This window comes from Apis florea, unplaced genomic scaffold (genome assembly GCF_048593485.1).
Source record: "Apis florea isolate Af1SG1 unplaced genomic scaffold, ASM4859348v1 contig_2350_pilon, whole genome shotgun sequence".
Lineage (NCBI taxonomy): Eukaryota > Metazoa > Arthropoda > Insecta > Hymenoptera > Apidae > Apis > Apis florea.
In genome coordinates, this window is record NW_028256565.1 from 3275236 (window position 1) to 3298325 (window position 23090).

Sequence of the window (23090 nt, forward strand, 5' to 3'; positions counted from 1 at the left end):
AGAATTAAATATTACTAGATTTAGTTATCCAATAAATTCCCTACAAATCTCATTATGCAAGTTACTCAAATTCCTCGCACATAATATGTACACGATGACTAATGCTCTTATCGAAATTAATCGCACGCCTTTTATTGCAAATGTTTTTATCGCGTTGGATCGAATAAAATTACATGTTTTGCGATAACACGAACGTAACGCGTGCAAAATTCCATCTGCTAGAGTTTTTATGTTTTACATCATGAAAATTAAAGTTTCTAGGACAAGCAAACATGAAAATAGTCAGGAAATTTCAAAATATTATTATATATTTAAAATAATAAATATATTTAACAACAATTAACAAATTAATATTGCAACATACAATGCAACATTTTTCTAAAATACAATTCAATCTTCTTAAATATATTTTATAAAATACTTCTGTCCAACTAGATAGTTTTTTGTTTTCTTCAATTTTTATTTTTTTAAATAGAATAAAATTGTGTGGCTGTAGAAGATTGCATCTCTATTTGTCCCATTTTGAACTGTAATCGATGTAGCCATCGTAAAAGTGTTGCATTAGATTCTCGCCGAGACGAAGCAAAATGTTCAGACATTTTGTTAGGTGGAAAATCTCGACAATTTTGTAAACGAACTTGCAAATGTCCTGGCAACTAATTATAAATAAATTTTTTATAAAAAAATCAATATTCTTCGTGAAAAAAATTATTAGGAAAAAAAAACAAATCATTTTAATAACTTGTCTTACCTGAACATGATGCGAATACAGAATGGGACTCCAAAGAGGTAATAATTTGCTTAACAGAATAGATCCACATTCTAGAAGAGCTTCGAGTAAGCTTAAAAAATGTAAATTGACCATTTCGGCTAACTGTAAAATCAAATTTTTATTTAAAAAAAAAGAAAATCATATTTTTTAATACTTCCACGATCTTTTCACTTACGACTTTCGAGTATTCAACTAATTGTAATATACAAGGCGTTATCTTGCCCCAGAATTCCAACAAAATATTCATTGTAATATGGCCTTCGTTATTCGATGGATTCTTTGATAATTCTTCCAAATACATAGTCCACAGCTGAATAATATGAACAATAATGTTTACGAATTACGGATTCAAGTATTCAACCAATATATATATATATATATACCTGACACAGTATGAAAGCATGGAATAATGAGGACATGTGTAGGACTGATGCTTTAGATTGTTCCGGGAACCCGGAAAATATAACTTGCACGTGATCCGCGACATGACAAGATACTTCTTGCGGTATTGGTTGTGCAGATGGGATCGACTGGCCATGGTTGTTATGCGTATTGTTATTGCCAGCGTACATCGAAGTGTGCGTGAGGGAGCCCAACAGTAGCCATGATAGTAATCTGATATGGCCTATGCAGTCCACATATTCTCGAGCTCTGGAAATGACATTAATTTCAACATTTTTTAAAATTTTTGATTTTTCTTCTTGCACTGAATATCATCATCAACCATAATTACCCTTGTTGTATCATAGAGGGAGCGCTGTAGAGCCAAGGAAGATAGCGAGCCACAGCTCTGTTTTCTCTATTGTTGCCTCTGGTGATTTCTAGAGCTACAAATTGCGCGAGACCACATTTCAATATACCACCTAAAGTATCCTCGTTCAGACCAGCCTGCATTCCCTTGCTATAGCTCTATACCATTAGAAAATTCACATTATTCGTCGTAGACATGAATTATTAGTGTTTTTAGTGTATTTAGTATCAAATATTTTATTACCTTCACTTTACTCAAAGTGTGAAAATCTGCCAAGAAATCGAGCACGTCCGACAGTTGATTCTTCAGGGACTCGGAAGCGTTCGTATTGTAAATCGGTGATATGTCTGTTTGGATATTCTCCAACGCGATCGTGTTAGGTAATGAACCCCCGATATCCTAAATACACGAGGTACAAGTTTGTCTATGTCACGAATTTTTGAATGACATATCTGCTTACCTGAAGCACGAAATGCAACAGCAAGAGAAAATTGGAATCCGGTATCGTGGTCTTGAATTTAATCGCTTGAATCAGCTCGAATACGATGGTTCTTCCGAAAAAATGTTTATCCCTGTCTTTGATGAAACCTCGATGACAAAGATAACACAGATCTGTCAGATAATTGTACTTTATGGTAGAATTCTGGATGGCGTAACTTAACACCTTGGCAAACGGATCCAGCATGCTCTATTAAATTTAACAAAATTATAATCACAAATATCATAATTGGTACAATATCTAAAAATTATTGTATTTTTAAAGAAAAATAAAGATTCTTTAAATTAAATCGACAAAAGGATCGCAAATCAGAAAACTATCGTAAATCAGATTAGAACGAGTATCGAACGATCTTTTGGTCATCGAGAATTTTCGATCATTGCTCCGGCCAGCTCAGGAGGAATAAATTCTCCGTTTACGTGGTCCCTGTAACGACTACGATCACTCCGCAACGATAATGATCGTGAACGACAGGTTATTTACGAGCGGCGAATAACTGACCTTCAATTGGATACCCGGGACCTTCAATAAAGAAATCATGATCCTTAATAACGGAGTGGTATCCTCGATGGACGAGAGCATCAACACTAGTCTGCGAAATAGGCCATCGAATTGCGCGAGAAGACCGCTCCAGGTTGTTGCACCTGGACTCAAGCCCGCTTCCAGGGGCAAGCAATCCAGGTAACAGGCTATGTTGAATAGTATTATCGGAAGGCGTTCCATTGGCAAAGATTTTTTCGCGTTTAGGGCCTGAAATTTAAAATTTATCGAGAATGTTTATGCTATAATGAGAGATTGATTGATTGATTTGTGAATTATTTATAATTCTGAAATTTGAAATTATTAAGATTTCTCATAATATTGAAAGATATAGATTTATATATAGAAATTATTCTTGATCTTGATTTAGTGAAAAAAATTTTTCTTCTTGAAATTTGCGATCTTCAATTTTTTTTTATAAAAAATTTTGTTCATTGTAATTTTTATAAAATATCTAAAATTCGCATAAGAATACCTCGAGCAATAATTGCAGAGGTGCTATTGGATTCAATTCGTTGAAGTCGAGTAAAGCCTGAGTGACACTTTTGAAGAATTGCATCCTCGTAGATTCTGAAAGACAAATAGATCCCCCAAATGAATCGTGCGTTTCATAAAACAATCAAAATCTGTAAAAACCATTGTACCATTTAAATGCGTTTGGAACATTTGCAAGAAGACACCATTAGGCGCCAATTGATGAAGAACGCATCGGAGGAATTGATGGGCCACGCTGATTGCGCCACCAGGTAGATGCATATTAGTCTCGCTTTGCCAAGGATACATCGCATTGAGAGCCACTCTATGAACGAATATTATTATAACATTGTTGCAAAACAATTAAAAACAGGTGAAATAAAATTCGAGACTGACTTTGTGACGACACGTAAGATTTCTGGCAAAAGCGGGGCTGCCAAGGATGGTTCACGATGGATGAACGTGCCCAGGTTGATGATACACAAACCAAGTTCCTCATCTGAATATTCCTCCTTTATCGTTCCACATTCTGAACATCTACAATAAATTGTAAGGAATTCAATTCAATTCGAAAATATACATTTATTAATATACATCGAATTGCTACCTCTCGTAAATACAATCGTCTCCAATGCGAAATAAGCTTTGCTTCAAGTTGAAATCAGCGTGATAGGCCTGTTGCGAGGCGATATCGAAATTAGGCTGCAGTTGAGGGCCAGACCTATGGATCGATAGAGAATAATGGATCATGTTGAATTTTCAAAGAAATTATACGTAAAGAACAGAGTTGCCAGATGAATACGGTTTCACATTACTATTCTACCGTGATTTAATTCCTCTGCGGCAAATATATGACGTCACTATTATATATATGTATAGACAAGATACAATTTAACATATTAAAAAAATAGAAGCACAGAAAATCATACTTGTCCACAACGCAATAATAACATAACGATTAAAAGGACTTGATCAACTTGGTTTTGAAATTATTATTAATAAGTTTTGGCAGAAGTTTGATCGTGTGACGTGCTTTTGTCTAACATAGCAATACTGTAACAATAATGTAATGTCATGTATTCTTCTCCTACAGAACTTGGCTCGAAATGAATCATATTTAATGTTAGAAAGAATAATGTATCGTGCTCGTTCAGCAATTCTGATGAGGAATCCAGTGAAATTTACCAGGATTCTGCACGCCTGGTTAATGGACCATCGTGGCCAGTGATACTATCCTTTCGCTTGTCTCGTTGAATACGAACGTGATCCTTTGCTCTGCCTCTTCGATCGGGATCGAATGCTCGAACGGGATAATCCGAGGACTCTATCGCTGGAGGCGGCGATTCCAGAGCTACCTGCTTGATCAATCTCCTTGGACTCGTCGATCTGCTCGATTGTATCTCGTTCGATGTTGGAACTAGAGACGCTGACTGAGAAATCGAACTCTGTTATTTTGTTCTTAAGACGATGAGGAAAGGTCTACAAATTACCATGTTCTCAGACGTTGTGCTATCTTGTTTTACCGGTGCTGGTCCATCAGTTTTCCCGCTATTTCCGTTATTGTATTTGTTGGAATCTGACAGATTTAACAAGATATTGTTGTTGAGAAAAAAATTTCGATTACTTTTTCCTTTTTTTATCGGATGAGAATAATGTTACCTTCGATCTCTCGGACACCAAGTACCTGACGAACGTGCTCGACAAGGCCTGTAAAGTCTCTCTGAGGGCCAACTGGTAACAATCGTTCAGGCAATGGAAACTCCAGCTGCGAAATGCTTCGAGGACTCGTTATATCGCTAGATATGCACGTTTCGCTATCTTGATCGAACGAGGAACCTGAAAATTAATATGAAGATTAATATAAAGATTTTATTAATTTTGAGAGGTACTCACTGACTGTCAACACGTCCATTTTGGATAATGGTGATTCAGGCGATCCATAAGTGTCTTCGCAACGCAGAATTCTCTGAGCTGGTCTTGGACCTACAGAATTATCGATAAATTGACAAAAAGTACCTATCGTTTTTTGCAAATATAAATATTTACCAGTCGGACGAATCGTGGTGCCAATTGGCAAAAGTCTCTCGACAGTCGGTGCAGTTAAAGGATGAGGAGGCTCGTTCCAGCTTGGATGCTGCCCATTATCCGTGCTCGTGATTTGAGACGAGATCGAGCTAACTGCTGGAGAACTCGATTGGTCGCTGCTCGTCACCGTAACCACTTGACCTGGTGACACAGGCGAGGCTATGGTCACTGTCTGCTCTATGCGCTTCTGACGACCCAATTGCTTAGAATTCGGTGAATCTGAATTACTGCCTGGTGGAGGCATCTTTTCCTTCGAAAACTCGTATCTGTAATTATATTGTTAAAAACAAATCTATTTCATGCATGTCATACATCATACATCTATTCATGATGTAACGAAAAATTATAATTACTTTTGAACTTGGGCAGGTAAAGTAGTGGCAAGAGCAGTGGATAATCCAAAAGGTTTCGAGGAGGCAATGTCTCCATTAAAAGCTATTTGTACAGTGACGTTTCTTTCTTGAGCAGCTTTCTCTGTCGCTGGTTTCTCTGGGATCGCTTTGTCCAGAATCCCTTTCTCCGCCCTTTCCGTCACTTTCTCGATTCTTGAACTGTATCTCTGTAAATCTGCTTGACCACTTAACAAAGTGCTCGTCACCATCATCTTTACTCCTTCGTGTACACTCCACTTCTTTTGAGATCCAGCCTTCGTACTCTGTCGCAAGAAAATAATAGAAAATTAATTTTGTAAATCGTAAGATATTTTACGACATAATATCGTTCGCACCATGTCGTGAACGAGATACTTTGCGATGGATATTGCTCATGGAACTAAAAATATGGGAATAAATATGAGAGAATGAAACTCTCGAGAATTACTATCAAAAGTTATTTTTGTTAATAGATTGTTACTTTCGACGCAGTGTTTTCTAGTAAAAAATAACTCTCGATAGCGGGAACTTTTCGAGAGCTTTACTCTTAAAGTGCGAATATATTCGAGAGTTGCTTTTAAAAGATTGCACGAGGAAAATACGTTAAAAATGATTATCCAAAAATAATTTTCATTCTCAACACAATATTTATTACAAAAAATAAATCATGAGATAAACTTACGAGAGTTTCATTCTCGAACTCTCTTTAAAGATAAAACTTAAAAAAAACAAAATAACTCTCGTCCATAATTACATTTAATTATTTAATTTAGAAAGAAATGACTTCTTTCTTCTTTCCAATCAATTTTTCAATTACCTGATGAGATTCCTCCTCGCTTCCAAGAAACCAAGTAGGTCTGCTGATTCCTTCCGACTTCTTGATAACATTCTGATTGTTCCAATCCGTTTTCGTCAAAATATCGGTCGTGATTCTAGATCCGTGTAGCGAAATACTTCTTGTGACAGCGGTCGGTGTTTCCTCCAGCTCACCGAGCGATCCACCACTGCTGCCATGCAAGGTGCTGTCAGATTTTGGGCTCTCGGGTATTGCAGCCAGCTCGGACTCCGTATCATCCGCATTGATCGAGTAGCTTTGCAGAGCATTCACAATAGCGGAAATTGTAACAAGCAGCTACTGGTGTAAGCACAGGCACAGGTGTGTTATGATGTAATTCTCTCACTGGGTCCTGGATTGCATATTCTCAAGGCATTCTAGGTCACTAGATCCTAGAATGTACTACTTTCACTATCTGGTTAAAGAAAAAAAGTTTTCTACTTCGCGATTCTGGTAAGTTTGATTTTTCAATTTTGTCATTGCTACTTCGTTTCATACCTAGTAAGAAAACGAGAAAATAGTAAAAATATCGAATATATATCTTCGCTCCTCTAGTCCTTGAGTTATGGTTGTGAAGATTTGAGATGGTAAGGCTACTAGTGAAATAAAGTTTCTAGTAACTTTACAACTTACTCGTCGGCTTATTCTTAAAAGAACATAATTATTTCAAAGATATGAAAAAATATGAAGATAGAAGGGTCAATCTAGAGTGCAAAACTCGCGTCAATGTGAAACATTCCAAGCTGAAGTAGCCTAATGCTCTACTTTTCCAGGAATCTATGTTATCGACTAGGATGCAATGTTTCTAGGAACAATGTATAGATCAAATAACCTGGAGTGTTTGTTCATGTAACGACAAGTAGGTGTGCTCTCCTCCCAATGAGTTTCCATCTGACTATGCGTTGGTCCTGGACTTCTTTGGTGCACCGACACTATAGGAGTTCTCATTGGAGGACTCTCGGCATTCATATCTCCCATTGCCATCAGTTCGTGATCCACGCCCAGAGACGGTTGCGATACGTCTGAAATTTAACTATTGTAGCGTGAAATCCATCCTAATGTTTTTATATTTTAAAATAATATATTAAAAATTAACGCCAATGTACCACGTGATCTCGATGGAGCACTCATCACCACGGTAGCTGGAATTCTTTTGCATTGATGGTGCTGTGTATCTAAAGTGTTCAACACGATCTTGATTAACACTTGCAATTGGTTGCACCATGGTTGCTGACCGTATTGGCACTACGCATATAAAAAAAGTTAATTCATTTTCTTGAATTAAGAAAAAAAGGATGGAAAAATATGAAAAGGTGTCTACTTCACTTTATACAGTATAACGAGGAGAGACATTAACCAAGAGCGTCTGTTATTCGGTTCGAGATACCATAGGCTGTACGTAGGTGTTTGATGATCGGATGGAGGCACACCTTGCGGAGGACAAGGACAATGTTGAAGAATGGCCAGAACTGGAGGTGTCATCATCCATCCCATCACATGATTCTGGTCCAGAAGTTGAGGAAGATTCGCGATAAAGACGTTGAATACAGGAGAAACTCTAAAGAGAATTATCTTAATTCTAGATTGTCTATTCTGTTGATAATTGGTGGTTTATTATTAATATTTGACACCTTAGTCGTTGTGGAGAAGTATGGAAAATGCGTTCAGTTTGATTATAGCCTAGTAGAAGGTACAAATGACGTAGAACGATTCCTTGCGTTTTTGATAGAGGTTTCTCGTCCGTTGGATAAGCCTGGACAATATTTTTTTTTTTTATGAAGAAATGTTGAGTGAATAAAAATTAGAAGGGAAAATAATTTGTTTACCTGGTCCTGTCTGGAAAGAAATTGCATCAAAAGAAAGACCAACAAGTGCATGGTCTCTTTGTCAGCTTCTTCCAAGTCTACAATTTTATGGGTGTATCCTGGTAACGCGCTAGTTTCGTCCACCATGTTTAACGAATGAACGTGGCCATCTGTAACGTTAAGTCGGTAATAAATATTGTTTTTAAGTTAATCGAATCGAATAAAAATTCGATCGAATCAAGTTTAAAAAAATTCTTACCACGCTTGCTTGCATATTAATATTATCATAGAATTTTTCATTGTCTACAATCATGCATAAAAATAATTATGCATAAAAATAATATGTTAAACTCTACACCGTTTACGAATTTTTCAAATTTAAAATCTACTATTACCAGGAAATTGTCTACAAACATTCAACTAGAACAAAGGGATCTATCTCCACGATTTAAAAAGGAAGGGGTACCAATATTTTCAATCTACAAACAAAATATCGAAAAACTACACAAATTTCTACTCGCTACAAAAAAAAAAAAAAAAGAGAAAAAGAAAATTCTCGAGGAAAATCTATACGAAAATCTGATCGATCCTACAACAAACAATGCTCAAAACAACAACGAGGGAAGAAAATTTATTCTAAAAGTTTTCTCAATTGTTCAAATTTCCATCATCCTCAAATCAATCATATAAATAGCTCCACAGCGCAATGCCTAAGCGAAACCAAAGCCAAATCGAATTTCTTTTTTTTTTTTCCAGTATAATCGAATTTTTCACCGCAATGCAAAGAAATTTTATCGGTAATGTTAACCTTTAACCCCTTCTGGATCATAGCGCAAAAAAGAAAACTAAGCGAACTCGTTGGTCAACAAGGAGGTTAATGAACCATCAAACTTACCACACAGGTTTCCACATCGAACATTATCGCGTTTCGCGTGTACACAGATGGGTAAATAGGTGGGTTATATGTTTGTATATATATGTGTGTGTATGTGTGTGTATGTGTGTATATATATATATATGTAGAAACATAGAATAACACAGAGGATAAACGGCCACGTCTAAGGCTAGCATCAGCAACGCTACTCTACCTGGTATACTGTTATTAGGTGGGGTGGACCCCAGCAACTGACCCAGTCCGAATCTGGAGCTCTTGCGCTTCAGGATAGGCGCCGAGTATTGCCGGCTGTACACCTTCTCCTTTTCTGCGCGGGTTCGACACGGTTGGAACACAATTGAGAAACGCGTGTAAACAGCGAGTGGTTTAAACGACCTACGATCGACTAGATTTTCTGCGAACCGGAGCTAAAGTCGGCGGCGCGAGATCGATCGCGATCTTGGATTTGTGTCCATTCTTTCAAAGAGTCGAGGGATTGGGAAATTTTTAAGAATTAATCGAGCAGAAGAAATTTTTGTTGGACAGATACGTGATCTGTTTTGACTTATTTCTTGGCAATGAAATTCCTTGCAACGAGATTAAGAAACCTGTTAGCTGTAATTGTAATAAAGTGCGTGGCAAGTTGCTTGTTAATAGACGCCTCTATGTTCAAAATTAGATATACATTTATTATTAGACCGAGAAATTGTTCCTTTCATCATTCTAGATGCATGGTTGATCTCTAATAATCATTCAATTTTTGTTTTATTATTAAAAAACGAATAAAAATCGGATATATATTTATCAAATCAAAAATCTTCTATTTTTTAATTCTGTTTCATTTTATTTTAAAGAACAAAAAACTTCGTTTCACTCTTTGACCTAAATGAAATAATAAATAATTCCTAGGCTTCTATCTGATTCTAATGTTATTCTCTGATAAGTCTACAGTCTAATCTGACTTTAGTAAGGGCAAAAAGGGGCATTCAGACACCTACGTGTTCGTATCTTCAAGTCTGACTTATCTTTCAAACTCTCGTGATTCAACGTTGACACTCGTGATATAGGAATTTCTGACTATAAAAAGTAAACTATGGAATGAATCACGATATATATCCACGAATTTTCCACGAATCGCGTGATTTACCTTGTTTAGTGTCCTGGCGAGGAATCATCGACGCTGGCGCCGACATGGTGCGTTTGTACGGCCATTTTGTGCCGAAACTCGCGCTCAACGTCTTTATGGAGTTAGTTCCACTTCCTTCCGACTGAGACAGCGCCTCCTGCGCTCTGTGCAACTTCTTCATGAAGATTTCGCTGTTCAAATCCGTATTCCTGAGATCTATGAGTCGATCCTCCGATAAATATCACGAAAATTATTAATTAATAGACCGCAAATATTTATGCATTCTCTGTACAAAAATCTATGGAAGACGCACAACATTTTTGAAGATGAAAAATATTCAAAATATGCGATATTTAAAGAATAAAGTAAATTTTTACACTAAGCTCCATAAAAGTTTTAGCGCATAAAAATCTGCAGTCTGAAAATCTGTCGTCAGAATTTAAGACTGACCGCGTAGATAGGGTATATCTCCAGATCGTTCCAAATTAATTTGTGCCTCGAGGAAGAGAGCATCGAAACGATTGAGGAAAAACTCCCAAGTCAAGATATGTCTATCACTGAGACTGTTGTGCAACTGGTACAACGATTGGAGAACCATTGGCCGGTCGACTATCACCGAATCGAATTGGGTCTCCAAGCAAAGGATCAGGGACTACAAAAATTTGAATTATATTATTATTTGGACGAGTATAACGAATTATATATAAATCTTACTCTCATAGCTGTATCGTGGATGGTACCAAGGTACAAAGTGGCTCTCTGAGCAACGTACACATTTATGTCGTCCATACTTGCGATTAGATAGCAGAATGCATTTGCCAGAGCAGCTTGAAGGCTGATGACGTTCCTCAGAGGAGTAGAATCCATGAATCTGGCGATCAGTGTAACTCTTTCGACTGTAAGTTGTTGATCAATATTTTTAAAAATTGAATTGTCATCAGATTGTTGAGTTTCTTTTTTCATACCTGCCACGAAACGAATACGCCAATCGGAATTGTGGAACTCTTCCTGTATCAGACGCCAAAAGGTGTCTATTCCACAAGGCAAAGTCACGCAGTGGAGCAACAGTGGCACTGTGACGTGGGCTATGTGAGAATGCTCGCCGTTCAAGAGTTCCCATAGACTGTAGAGGTAAAGAAGGAACAATTTAGAATTCTGGAAAATTTGCTTATAATTGGTGTAAAATGGAAGTATATTTGTCATCGAGAGTATAAAGAATACCTGAAATTTCTATTCATCTGCAAGGTATATAAAATATGGTCAGTAAAAGGATGTATTCTACGAGAAACGAAGTAATTAAATTCTTACTTTTTTATCAATAAATTTTCCTGACACCATATGAAGAATCCTTGATGATCCTTAACCGCCATGTTGAAAGCATCACCGTAAAGGCACATCACGTTTAAACATTGGAGCATGTAGTAGAGTATGTCGGGCTTGTCGATCGTCATGATCTCCTATATAGAATCAGAGGAAGGAATTTAAAATCTCTCGTTTAAAATTTTTCAAAACTTTTCACAACTTTTTCAATGTATTCTTCAAACCAATGTTTCCAACCTTCAAAAGTTTGTGAATATATTGCAATTGTTCGGGAAGATCCTCGATATTGAATCTAAACTTTCCAACAGAGGTGTGCCAGAAATCATCCGTCTCGTTTTCCGGGCTCAGATTTAATGGCTCATCATTCTCTCCAATTATTCTTGGTTTGGCCACGCTCACGGTCGCTGTCGCTGCGAAAAAAGAAATTTCCATTCGTCACGAGCAATTTAATGGCATCCATAGAACAGATGTCGTTAACGTTGGAAAGTAGGCAGTCGAATATAGAAGATAGATCGAATGTACGAATATCTGAATTGGAATTCGTTTCTTTCTTTTCGCAGGCCGAAGTAGAATAGATCCGTATTTGATCAGACATCGAACGCAACTCGGTCGATAAATTCGAGATCGATCGGTAATACGATTTGCGAAAATTCTTGATTTTTTTCGAGGAAAATTTAAATTAATTTTCAAACTAAATTGTTTCTTTTTTTTTTTTTTTTATTATCCGAGTTGAGAAACATCGAAGACAGAATTTCATTCTTACCTACGTCAGTCTCGGAAAGAGTGACGGCACGTGCAAAAGCGGACATAACCTTCTCGGTGGGCATGATAGCCGCTAGGTCCAGCTGCTCCGAAACTGTCTCTACTGTGGCTGTCATGATCTGTTCGAAGAACTGATATAAACGATCAAAATAGCTACCTCCGGCCACATAGATTAGCCTACCGTGTTAAATGGTTCACAAAACGCCATTTTTCGCAGTGGAAGAAGAAAGACAGAGAGAGGCGCACACACACAGTATTGTTTTTTTTTTTTTTTTTTTTTTTTTAATATACAGACGAACAGCATGCTGCGTTTTTTTTTTGTTGTTGCGGAAAGTGTTTCGCACACAGAGGGGATAGAAAGAAAGACGCTGTGTCTCTTAAAGGCAGGTGTGACGAGTCGGTGTATAAATTAGAACAATATCAAATTTGTCAGCGATAGATAGATAGATAGATCTTTTTTCACGGAGTGTACCTGAGGCATGTGGGCAAGAACGCCACCGACCGAATGCATTTCCGGTACAGGCATACTGATCACCACGTCGGACTTGGAGTCCCCTTTCCTCGACGCCTCTGGACTTTTCCGCCCGTGTTCCTCCGTCGACTCGTCCACGATTTTCTGAGAAGAAATTTTTTTTCACGATGATTTTTTAAAAAAAAAAAAGCATGAAAATTTAACGCAGAGAATTCAAAAATATAAAAGTCAGAATTCGAGGATAAATTTTGGATTTTAAAATTGTTATGGAAAGATTGATTTGTGAAAAAACATTTTAATTCTTGGAACGAAAGTTGAAAAGTTCCAGAATAAGAAAAGAAGAATGTTCGTGACTCACGTCGGGCGGATAAGCGGGATTTTCCGGTGCCATGTAGGTGACCAGCTGCAGGCACAACTGATGCCAGATCACACTGGACTCGCAATAGGTGCACTCGCTGTTCGTCCCGCACACGTGACAGTTGTTCCAATTCGAGGCGAGGATCGACTTCATCAGACGACACGCATCCTTGCATACCCACGTACTGATCCCTGTGTGCTTGTCCACGTTCTGCAGCTCCATCTTTAACAATTTCTCTTAATAATAATCTTTCGTAATTCCTCTTCAATGGAATCGAAGAACGCGTTCGCTTTGTTATAGGAATATCTTATAAAATGTTCACCTGTTTCAACAATATATCGAGCATGAGAATGCAACAAGACAGATTAAGTTCAGCATTCGTGGTGAATTCCATGTGTCTCGGTGTTGGGACCACATCGTCGGATAATGGCGTCGATTTCCCCGACTCGTTTTCGACCACAGAGCCTGCAAATGAGTAAAGAAAAAATGAATAAATAATCAATTATCGTCGTTCACACAAGGTTTGATCGAAAATTTAAACTTACATATGGCGTTTCCTTCGTCGTCCTCCTTCTTAGTCCCTTTACTAGGCTTCTGCTCGGACTCCGTAGAATTCATGGCGCCCATCACAGCCACCCCATCGCTGAACATGGAGAACAATTGACAGAGAGGGATGCTGATTTCCAGCATGGTCAACGTTTGCAGCCAGTTCAGAGCCTGCTCTTGAACCTTGGCGCAAGTGTTGACGAACCGTTTCGCCACGAAATTGTACATCTTCTTAGCGTCGAAGCCCAGCGGACTCATGTCTCTGTCTAATATTTTGCTGGAAAACACCAACCAATTAAACAACACGCTTCGAGAATTTTTAAAGGCGAAATTTAACAAGAATTTAAATTACGAATGAATTCGAGAGAGAGAAAAAGTTCTGGAAGTGAAGTTTTTAAATGCTTCCAGAACTTCTTGAAATTGATGTTTCAAAATTCTGAGAACCCAAGAATAAGAGAATAATATGAACGAAGGAATTTTTGTGAAAAAAAAAAAAAAAAAGATTGTTCGCTCACCATAAAATCATTTTTAACTCGTGAAGCTCGTATTCGGGTACGTCGTTCACCATTGCCTCCATCCAGTGTGGCATCACGTAGTCCCAAACGTCCGGGGTGATCACCTCGTAAGGAACCAAGCAGAACAAACGATTTAACCCGTCCTTCAGATGCGACGTCCTCGAGGCCAGTGTCTCCCTTAATCATTTAATAATATTAATAAGATCGGTTCGCTTCTGTTATTATTTGAATTAGATTAAAATTATTCGCACCAGTGTCCTCCTACCCGGACGTAGTCCGCTGGATGAGGAAGAAGGCAGGAGATGAAGACTTCGTAGTGAGTTTTCATCACCTCTGACAGCCATCCGCACACGTATTCGGTTTTCAATTTCTCCAATGCGCTCTCCGCTTGTCCTACAACGAAACCCGAGCGATGGATCAGAAAGATCCCTGATAAATCGTTTCGTTAAATAATCGTGGATATTCACTGCTCTTTTAATTCAATATCCTGGGTATTTTCTAACGTTTTACTTCTGTTTTGTGTCTTTTCGAACGGAAAGAAGAAAGCGGACGACACAGACGAAGGAATGATACGAAGCGTTATTGCAGCGATTCTCAACCACTGTGCCGCCGCGACACATCTCTCCAAATGAAAATTATTCATTTCTTTTATATTTCTTTATCAACATTACTTATTTGATCATTCGAAAGATAGTGACATTTTGCAGAATTTTTCCGAATTTCTTGTAAGAAAAAAATCTTAAAAAAAAAGTCCTGGCCACTGTGAATATCTATTTTACAAAATAATATAAATAATATATTGCAGGTACGTCGATCAATAAACCAAATAAAATTCTTTTAATTTATCCTATTGTTAATTGTTAAATTATTAAAAGGTTGAGAACCACTGCGTTACTGTATTATTATAGGCAGTGTTATATCGACGGCATGCGATGAGATTGTCGTAATCTCAAATATCTCGATTTTTGAGATCGACGATCGACGACGAGTCTCTAATTATTATTCGTAAGAAACGAACGTGTCTAAACTACAAAGTCGATGCATAAGAATTTTAACGCAGAATATTCTTCCATTCAAACAAACAAACAACGAGTATTGGGAATATTCTTGGATCCTATGCATCGATTGTTCGAGAGGCTCGATCAGCCGCGACGCAGACGCACTCTTGTCTTGAATCATTTCTCGAGATTTCTCTCGTGGAAGCTTTTAATTGTTTTCTGTGTGTGTGTGGCATGCACACGTATATGCAACTTGCAAACGCATAGGCGTCAACCTAGCAGATTATAATCTTCTAAATTGTCTTGTCGAAACATAAAATAAGCGAACTCTACTTTGAGAAGAAAATTCTAATAAAATTTTTTACAATAAGATGAGAAAAAGAGAGAAATGAAGGGAGAGAAGCAAAGAAGGTGAGCTCTAAACCAAAGCTGCAAAGCTGACGCCTCTACGACAACGAGTTGGACAAAGGGGACATCGAATACAACGAGTTTATACAAGAGAATTTAAATAGACACCAAAGTGGGAGAGAATTTTTTTTCGAGTTAGAGAAGAAACAGAGGAGAGACAACACAGAAAGCTGTTCGTTTCGAACATTCGTGTTAAACATTTAATTGTGATTAAGCTTGTTACTTAAGTGGAACATTGAAACGAAACGTGTACAGTATGCTCTTTACCCAACCACATCTCTCGTCCCGTTATCCCCGTTTCGTTCTTTTCTGATCAACTCACTTTGTCTGACTGTTACGTTAAGGAAGAAAAAGGTACACTTATGCTCGAGTGTGGTATACACGGGTGGTATAATAATCGGTGTTGGTATAAGCGGTCGAAGACAAAGCGGAAAGAAAAAGAACGAAAACCAGTCGAAAAGTTGGCGGTCCGAATGTGCCTACGATCGCGGCCAAAAACTATAGATCTAGCGATGGGCTCGAGGCGCTTCGAATCTCGTCGAGCGTTCCTTTTCCTCGCCTATTTCGAAATCAATCGAATCGTTCGAATCGTGGCTTTCGAGAGTAAAAAAAAAAAAAAAAAAAAGAAGGAAGAAGAGAGAAGAGGGGGGGGGGGAAGAAATTTAGAAAAAAATTCGAGATCCGCTCGACACGATCCGAGTTGTTCAATCGCCCATCCCATCATCTTCTCATCTACGTTCTACGTATTCATTATTAAGTGTATAAAATATGCGAAGTGTTAAATTACCAACAGAAAAGATAAGGTGCATAAGGCTTTTTTTAGTACCATCGAAAGAGTAGGCAGTAACATGAAACCAATGAAATAGCATTGACAATAAACGGCCGAGAATTTCGATCGAGGTGTCCTGGTTCGGGGTGCAAAGCCCGACCAACAGCCAGACACCGTATCTCCCTAGCAGCTGCCTCTCCTCGAGGGTCGCCGAGTCGAATTGGCTGCCACTGCCCCCGGAACCGCCGCTTCCGCTCCCTGGGAATCCTGCGCTGTCCTTATTAGTACTTATTTCCGAGATGTCTCGGTTACTATCCATACTTAGCGGTTCAGCTTCCTTAAGCAGGCTGCAAAGTAGAGAGGAGAGGTGGTGAGCGGGACGGTGGAGGCGATCCGTGGCCACGCCTGGTTGTGGTCGGCTCATCAATGGTGCCAATTGTGCGGAGGATCGTTTTTGGAAAAGATCTCTTTGAAGCGAGATATATCAACGTTGGGAAAGATCGACGTTGTCCGTTTCTGGTTCAGATCGCTTGGAATCGGTAGACCATGGTTTCAATATCCGAGTTTAATTCGAAAGATTGGTAGAAATTGGTTAGAAATGATTGTTGAGGTTATGTCCTAACAATTTCAAGCGATTGTAAAAGAAAAAGTATCGAACGTCGAAGAATCGTGGCTTCCACGTTCGATCGTGATTGAATTGAATTCTTTCACGATCCTTGTTATTGTTTGTTATTTCGTACGTATATAAAGAGTTTTATGGATCGGATTTATGTTGTGCGCGTACACGCGCGGAGCGTGCACAGTGTTATATTATCGTTGAAATTACGATAGCTGTTGTTACGATCGTGGAAAAGTTCAATTCCTTTTTACATCGAGACGAATAATGCGACAATGTCGATCTGCGATTCGATACATGCCACATGTCGAAAATATTAAGAATACCAGAATCCCGATTACTCTATGTCGACCACAACGTTTACACTTACGTTGTATCAGACGCGACTTCGGATCGTGTTCACCATAAAAAATATATTCGTATATACATTTATATAGTGTTTTTCAAGAAATCAGACTTTTTTTTTTTCGAGAATATAAAATCTTGAAAGAATTTTTATTTATCGAGTGACAACGAACTACTATCGGGGTTCATGCTAGTTCCAATGTATCGAAACGTATCATGCAGTATCAATCAGTGTGTTAATTGAGTTTCAACCAACGAATCCAAACAAAATACAATACCAAAGGTACAAAAGAAAAAAAAGAAACTGAGAAGATAAAGATCGATTGTTCGCAAAAGTGATTCTATTAGAGAAATAAAAATTTTGGAAGGAAGGGGGGAAAAAAGAAGAAGAAGAAAATAAACGAGAAAAAAATCCATAGTGTCCCGTTAAAATAGTGTCTCTGTTCGTGCAGCATACCAGTGTGTCTCGGTTAATGGGTATCTATTCAAGCCTGCACCAATGGGCCCGTTTTTATTTGTGGAACGGTACACAGCCGCTGGTGTGTCGTATCCGGGACGTGATACGGCGTGGTGTCCTCGCATTTCAACTTTTAAGGTGCACTTTTCCTATGCTCTCTACTGTGAGGCTGAATGCTTCAAGAATCACGTGTCTTTCGCTTGTGGACAAATCGGAGAAAAACTTGCCTCCACGCTAACCGCCATCCGGCTTCGAACGCCTCTCTATCGAGGCGACCTCTATGCTCCATTTTGTAAACTAAACCAGCTTCCTGATCGATCAGGAAGTAGCAATTTATTACGCTTTTTCGCTTTTTCGAAATATTTCTCTCGTCGTTCGTCGAATACTTTGATTTTTTTGTTACTACTGATTTGAAGTTGGAAGTTTTTTTTTTATACTTTTGATTAAATTTTTGGAAATTGTTCATTAACGGATTCTTGTAACGTTGAGAGGCCTTCGAAGCCTGGAAGGCCTAGCGTTGGTGGATGGATCGAGATGCCTAGTAATTATTCCTTCACACGGCTATACCCAAGCCTAATTTTGTCAATAATCGGAGAGGATCCGATGAGAGGATTCGCATCTCTGAAACTTTTTTCAAAATTTTCAAAATTTTGGAATCGACATCTCGTCCGTTTCTGTGAAATATTCAAAAAACAATAATATGGAGCATCGGTTAACCACGTTCAATGGAAATCGCCATAATTATTCGTTATAATCGTCAATTTAGGTTATAAAGCATCTGAAATTTCCACTGAACGTGGCCAAAGCGTAATGTCTTACCAAGCGGGATGGACCAGCACGAACAAACACGCAAAGCAACAAATGATCCTGCGATCATTTTTTTTTTTTTTTTTAATTAGTACGCGTCATCGTGTTGAACGTAGATTGGACATCGTGGATTGCACAAAGCATCGCTCGAACGCGACCGATGTCGCTGGATAAAAGAGTTACACTACGTCTCGTTGACTATATATCTCAATGGTGGAACTCGTGTTCAATGTTTCTTCCTCGTCGAACACATTGCGTCAACGTGCGTAGCATATTGCGTTCGCGTAGTCGAAAAATAAAAAAAAAAAAAAAAAAAGACAGAATTTATCGCAGAAAGGACCGACATCAACGATACGATAGAGGCAAGAGACTCTGGCTTCTCTCTAATCGCGTTAATTACTTGGTGTAAAAGTGGTACAAGTAGCAATTTATTTGTAACTTAACAAAACGAATCTCCAGAAATATATTACGAATTAACTGGACCATTCGTTTCGAAAGTGACGCAAGTCCATTTTTTATTCAAAAATCAATATAAGTTAATTGTGTCAAGTCTGACGATATGTCTGCTAATTTATCAATAGTAATTTGATTATATAAATTTCTTTTATGCGAATTTAACTAAAATAATATATATTTACGGATTTGTACCATTTTCATAATTAATCAATTGTAAAAATCATTTAATTTCAATCATGAAAAATTTAATAATAAAACGCTTAAAACGTATTAATCCAATTTCGTTTATAAGTAATAACAAGAAATAAAATTGGAGTAGTATTTTCTACTTTGTTGTGTTAATGTTAATTATATTTATATATCGTTAAACTTAATATAAGATATCGATATTATTTATCTATGCTGTTTATATGTATTTTGGCAGTGTTTTGAAATAATTCATAATGCACAGAAGGATTAAAAATTAACAATTGCTCCATATCTTTATATTTTTCGTATGTAATAGATCTGACATCATTATACAAAGGCATCAGGGCGATTCTTTCAAATTTTACCGATCTTCCCTTCCGCCACCTATGTCCATTTTGAAATTGGACTTACACCATTTTCATAATCGCTACGCAATTTCTTTTATTTGCCAATTTCAAATCGAACAAATCATTTTTTAAGATGTTAAATATCAACTAGTTATAAATAAAAACTTTACTTATACTAAATTGATCGCAAATATCTCATTTTTTTACCAAAATGGACTTACACCAGTTTCAAAATAAACATTCCAATTTTCAAATGTTTACAAATACATATAAATATAAAATAATGCATCAAATAACGAAGCACAACTGTGAAGATTGTTCCGAGAGAACGAGTCTCCTCTCTCTGATCGCGGTCGCAACTCAAGTATCGAACTCGTGCAAGTCACACAACGGAGCCTGCCCCGCGCCCCTATTCTTCCCTTTCTTTAACTTTAAGCGGTTTAACAGGATCTCTGAGCGGGTGAAGGTGAACGCGATTCGGAATCTAGGCGTCTCACCTGACGATCGCCTGAACCATGTACGTCTGCGTCTGGGAATCCAACTTGGAGATGTGCGGGAGCGCCGTGTGGTACACGTGGTCCTCGCCCCGCCCCTTGTCGTGTCGATTGTTGTGACACTTCTGGCAATAGCGGATCGGATGATTCCCGTTGTAACTCGCGCACTCGGTCGAGAAGCACACGCTGATCGCCGATTTGTCCGTTGCCTTGCAATTCTAACGAATAAAGGGGGGAAAAAAAACTTTTCTCGTGAGAAAAAAAAACGGGACTCGAAGATCCCTCACCTTGTTCTCGCATATCATCGACACTTGTTGCATGGGGTGTAAAATATCGTAGAACATTTGATTGGGATGAGATCTGTGGATCTCGTTCGCGCACTCGATGCAGAGGTACATGGGAGGCGGTGTCTCCGAGGCGAACGTGATGGATATCCGGTGGTCGTAACACACTTTGCCCGCCTCTGCGTTGCCCGCGTTTGGACACGAGTCCCTTTGACACACGAACGGGGCCAAGTCGTCTGCGATTCGAATTCGTGGGATTAACGCTAAACCTACCGACATTTCGTGTATACCTATTCCCCGGTCAAATGCAAAAAAACATTTGTATCTTAATATAGAAAGAGATTTTAACTAATTGGATTCGTAATGTAAACGATACGGAAAGTTGCGAATATTGAAGAATGTATCTACATTATAGAAAAAGTCAATGAGTCATATGGCGATACGGTAAGTTCGTATAGAAGAAATTTCAAAAACGGTCATTTGACCGCGCGAGCTGAAGTCGAAGTGAAAAATCGAGAAAAGGACGCACTTGCGAATTTGACCAGAACAGCCCTGCGATCGAAGAGGTTTGGATTGAAGGAAGGCCAGTAGTAGAAGAGCAATTTGGCGGCCGAGGCTCTGGCAGGCGCTGTGCCGTAGGCAACCACGCATAGAATGTCCTTCACAACGCCCGGTTTCAATGCCATCAGGCATTCCAACAATTGGCAATGATGCGCTGAAATGAATGAAGAAACGTTGAAACGATCTTTGAATTTTTCACATGGAAAATTGACAAACCTGGATTATTAGAGTACTGAAAGATCATCATGATGACAGCTGCTATCGACTGACTGGCCGCGTTTTCCGATCCATCCTCAGTTTTCCTCGCTACGATTAAAAAAGAAGGAATAATAACTTAAAGAATCTTTTAAACATTCTCCTAGTTAATTCTATTCTAAAATTTTCCATTAAATTTAAGATGAAAAAAAAAAAAGAACTTACTGATGGTGAACGGAAGAATATAGAAACAGAGATAATTGACGATGTCCTGGTGAAGTTCGAGAGGAAGCACGGAGATCGAGCTGGCCGTGAGATAGGCAACGTTGTCGATTAAATCGTGATCGAGAAAGGGCAGGAGGCACGCGATGCATTGCAGCAACGCTTGGCCAAACGCTGAGGAAAGAAAGGAGTTGTTTGTTGATCGTCTCGAACGAGATCATTTAAAATGATATATTTTATAACCTTGCAGCCCTATATGAATGGAGGAAACGACGTCGATCAGCTGGGTGAGGGCATTGTACAACTGTTTGTAGTCCAGGTTGGGGTAAAGGGCCATCCGTTCCGCGTCGTACTTTTGCGATTTCACCATTTCGAGAGGTGCTTCCCGTACTTCTTTCAACAGAGCTGGAAAGAAAATGTATCGGGAGAATAAAATAATTTCGTTGCACAGAATTAAGGTGAATATATATATATATATATATGTGTATATATCGAAATTCTTACACAACAACATTTGAGAAAAGAATTTCAACGTGTTCGCCATGTCGAGACCGGAAGGTACAGGTTGACTGCCGTGAAGAAGTCTCTGATAATAGTCGTGAAGGCTAGTCAACTTCAACGAGACTGAAAGAGAAGAATCGATGAGTGTGCACGAACGATGCATATCAATTTTCTTTTGGACTTACATGCTGCGAATCTAGTCCCCATTCTGTTTTTCACTGATTATTTCAGTTCCTTTTTTCTTTTCTTTTCACTCAAGTTGAAGTATCAAAACACCGGTACACATGATGACAAACAAAGTAACGTGAGTCGCACATCGTATTAGGATCAACTTTCAGCATTTTTTTATATCCTTGAATTTTTTCTTCATTTTAATAAATGGACGAATCCTCTTCGCGAGGATTGGTTTTGTAACTGCAGAATCAGCACAGGTCCATTTCGACAGTGTTGTCTGACGAGGAGAGCGAGCGCGCAAGTCGTATCGACCTGTTTGGGAAAGCGGCGCCATCTCGTCTTTTCATCCCTCTACAGAGTATCCGGGAAACTACTATCACCTTTCCTTAAATTCGACGTTATTTAAATCAGTTTTCCTTTTACGCAAGTTGATTTTTATAATTTTTTCTAATCGTTACATTTGCAAACGACATTTGAAAAGAAAAAAATCTCAATTCGAAGAAAATTACATTGCCAACACTCGTTCAGAGATTTTTTCAACGTTTGATTTAATAATTTTCATAATTTCCTCTTCTCTTCGTTCGTTCCTCGTTATTTGAAAAATAAACAGCGGCAACACTGTCTTTTTAGCACAACAAAAGAATCTCAATAAATAATTTTCTAAAATTTTCCAAAGATTATTTTACAAGAATCTGCTCGTTTTCGTTGTAAAAAAAAAAAAAAATTCCATCCAATCGAGTCGCGCGCTTCCTCGATACGAGTTCCCTCCGGCTAACACGAGATCGGATATTTCATCCAATGTCCATTAAACGGCAGTTATATGATCGTGGAATGGCGGACAGGCCGAAGACGGCGTGTTACGTAAGAAGCTTCCTCCACGATCACGTAACTCTGATCGCATGAGGTTTGACAATTATTCCGTAATATCATTATCCCTGATCCAATGAGCCGCAATTACCGAGCTCTTTAAGAGATTACCATGCGCCGAGATATTTACGATGGCGCTGCATTAGTTTAAACGAGGATCTACGCTCGTTCCTTATCGTTACACGTATACACGCCGCGTCGTTTCGATAAGATAATATATAAAACACGCGGTATACTTAAGAAATTTTTATATTCGAGCAGATCTTGTTATTCTATATATTATTCTGTTTGAACG

The 23090-nt window shown here is 38.3% G+C and overlaps 1 protein-coding gene and 1 long non-coding RNA gene across 8 annotated transcripts; one reads left to right on the forward strand and one right to left on the reverse strand.

Annotated features, from left to right (window-relative positions):
• Positions 1-290: 290 nt before the first annotated feature.
• Positions 291-22637, reverse strand: unc79 (UNC-79 domain-containing protein). Of its 7 annotated transcripts, none has more exons than XM_086904588.1 (47): positions 21940-22637; positions 21758-21877; positions 21497-21658; positions 21257-21427; positions 21053-21142; positions 20805-20990; positions 20279-20511; positions 19995-20209; positions 16338-16627; positions 14357-14498; positions 14106-14282; positions 13590-13867; positions 13367-13509; positions 13045-13266; positions 12687-12830; positions 12216-12345; positions 11690-11862; positions 11441-11589; positions 11098-11255; positions 10847-11028; positions 10583-10784; positions 10154-10348; positions 9221-9334; positions 8154-8302; positions 7959-8080; positions 7654-7885; positions 7434-7572; positions 7160-7349; positions 6310-6583; positions 5475-5776; positions 5083-5387; positions 4930-5019; positions 4696-4872; positions 4527-4612; positions 4222-4466; positions 3644-3757; positions 3433-3573; positions 3207-3361; positions 3038-3132; positions 2524-2772; positions 1984-2211; positions 1767-1922; positions 1506-1681; positions 1156-1423; positions 948-1082; positions 752-874; positions 291-656 (listed from the first exon to the last, which is right to left on the reverse strand). In XM_086904588.1, the coding sequence occupies exons 1-47, from the start codon at positions 21959-21961 to the stop codon at positions 468-470; spliced, it is 8238 nt and encodes a 2745-aa protein (XP_086760714.1). In that variant the 5' UTR covers positions 21962-22637; the 3' UTR covers positions 291-467. The 7 variants fall into 7 exon arrangements, with proteins under 7 accessions (XP_086760714.1, XP_086760713.1, XP_086760715.1 ...); XM_086904587.1 differs by having other exon boundaries at positions 12216-12333; positions 16299-16627; XM_086904589.1 differs by having other exon boundaries at positions 9263-9334; positions 16299-16627.
• LOC116414887 (uncharacterized) lies at positions 8297-9822 on the forward strand. Its single transcript, XR_015291086.1, has 2 exons — positions 8297-9086; positions 9239-9822. It is a non-coding gene; the product is annotated as an uncharacterized LOC116414887 (long non-coding RNA).
• Positions 22638-23090: the final 453 nt, after the last annotated feature.

Excerpts from the sequence above, each read along its gene's own strand:
- unc79 (XM_031918363.2), bottom strand. The coding sequence starts at position 21,961 with ATGGGGACTAGATTCGCAGCAT. Across the intron at positions 16,628-19,994 it reads ATGGTTCAGGCGATCGTCAG|CCTGCTTAAGGAAGCTGAAC; the intron begins GTGAGACGCCTA and ends TCTACTTTGCAG. Across the intron at positions 13,267-13,366 it reads TCGATATATTGTTGAAACAG|ATGGAGCTGCAGAACGTGGA; the intron begins GTGAACATTTTA and ends AAATTGTTAAAG.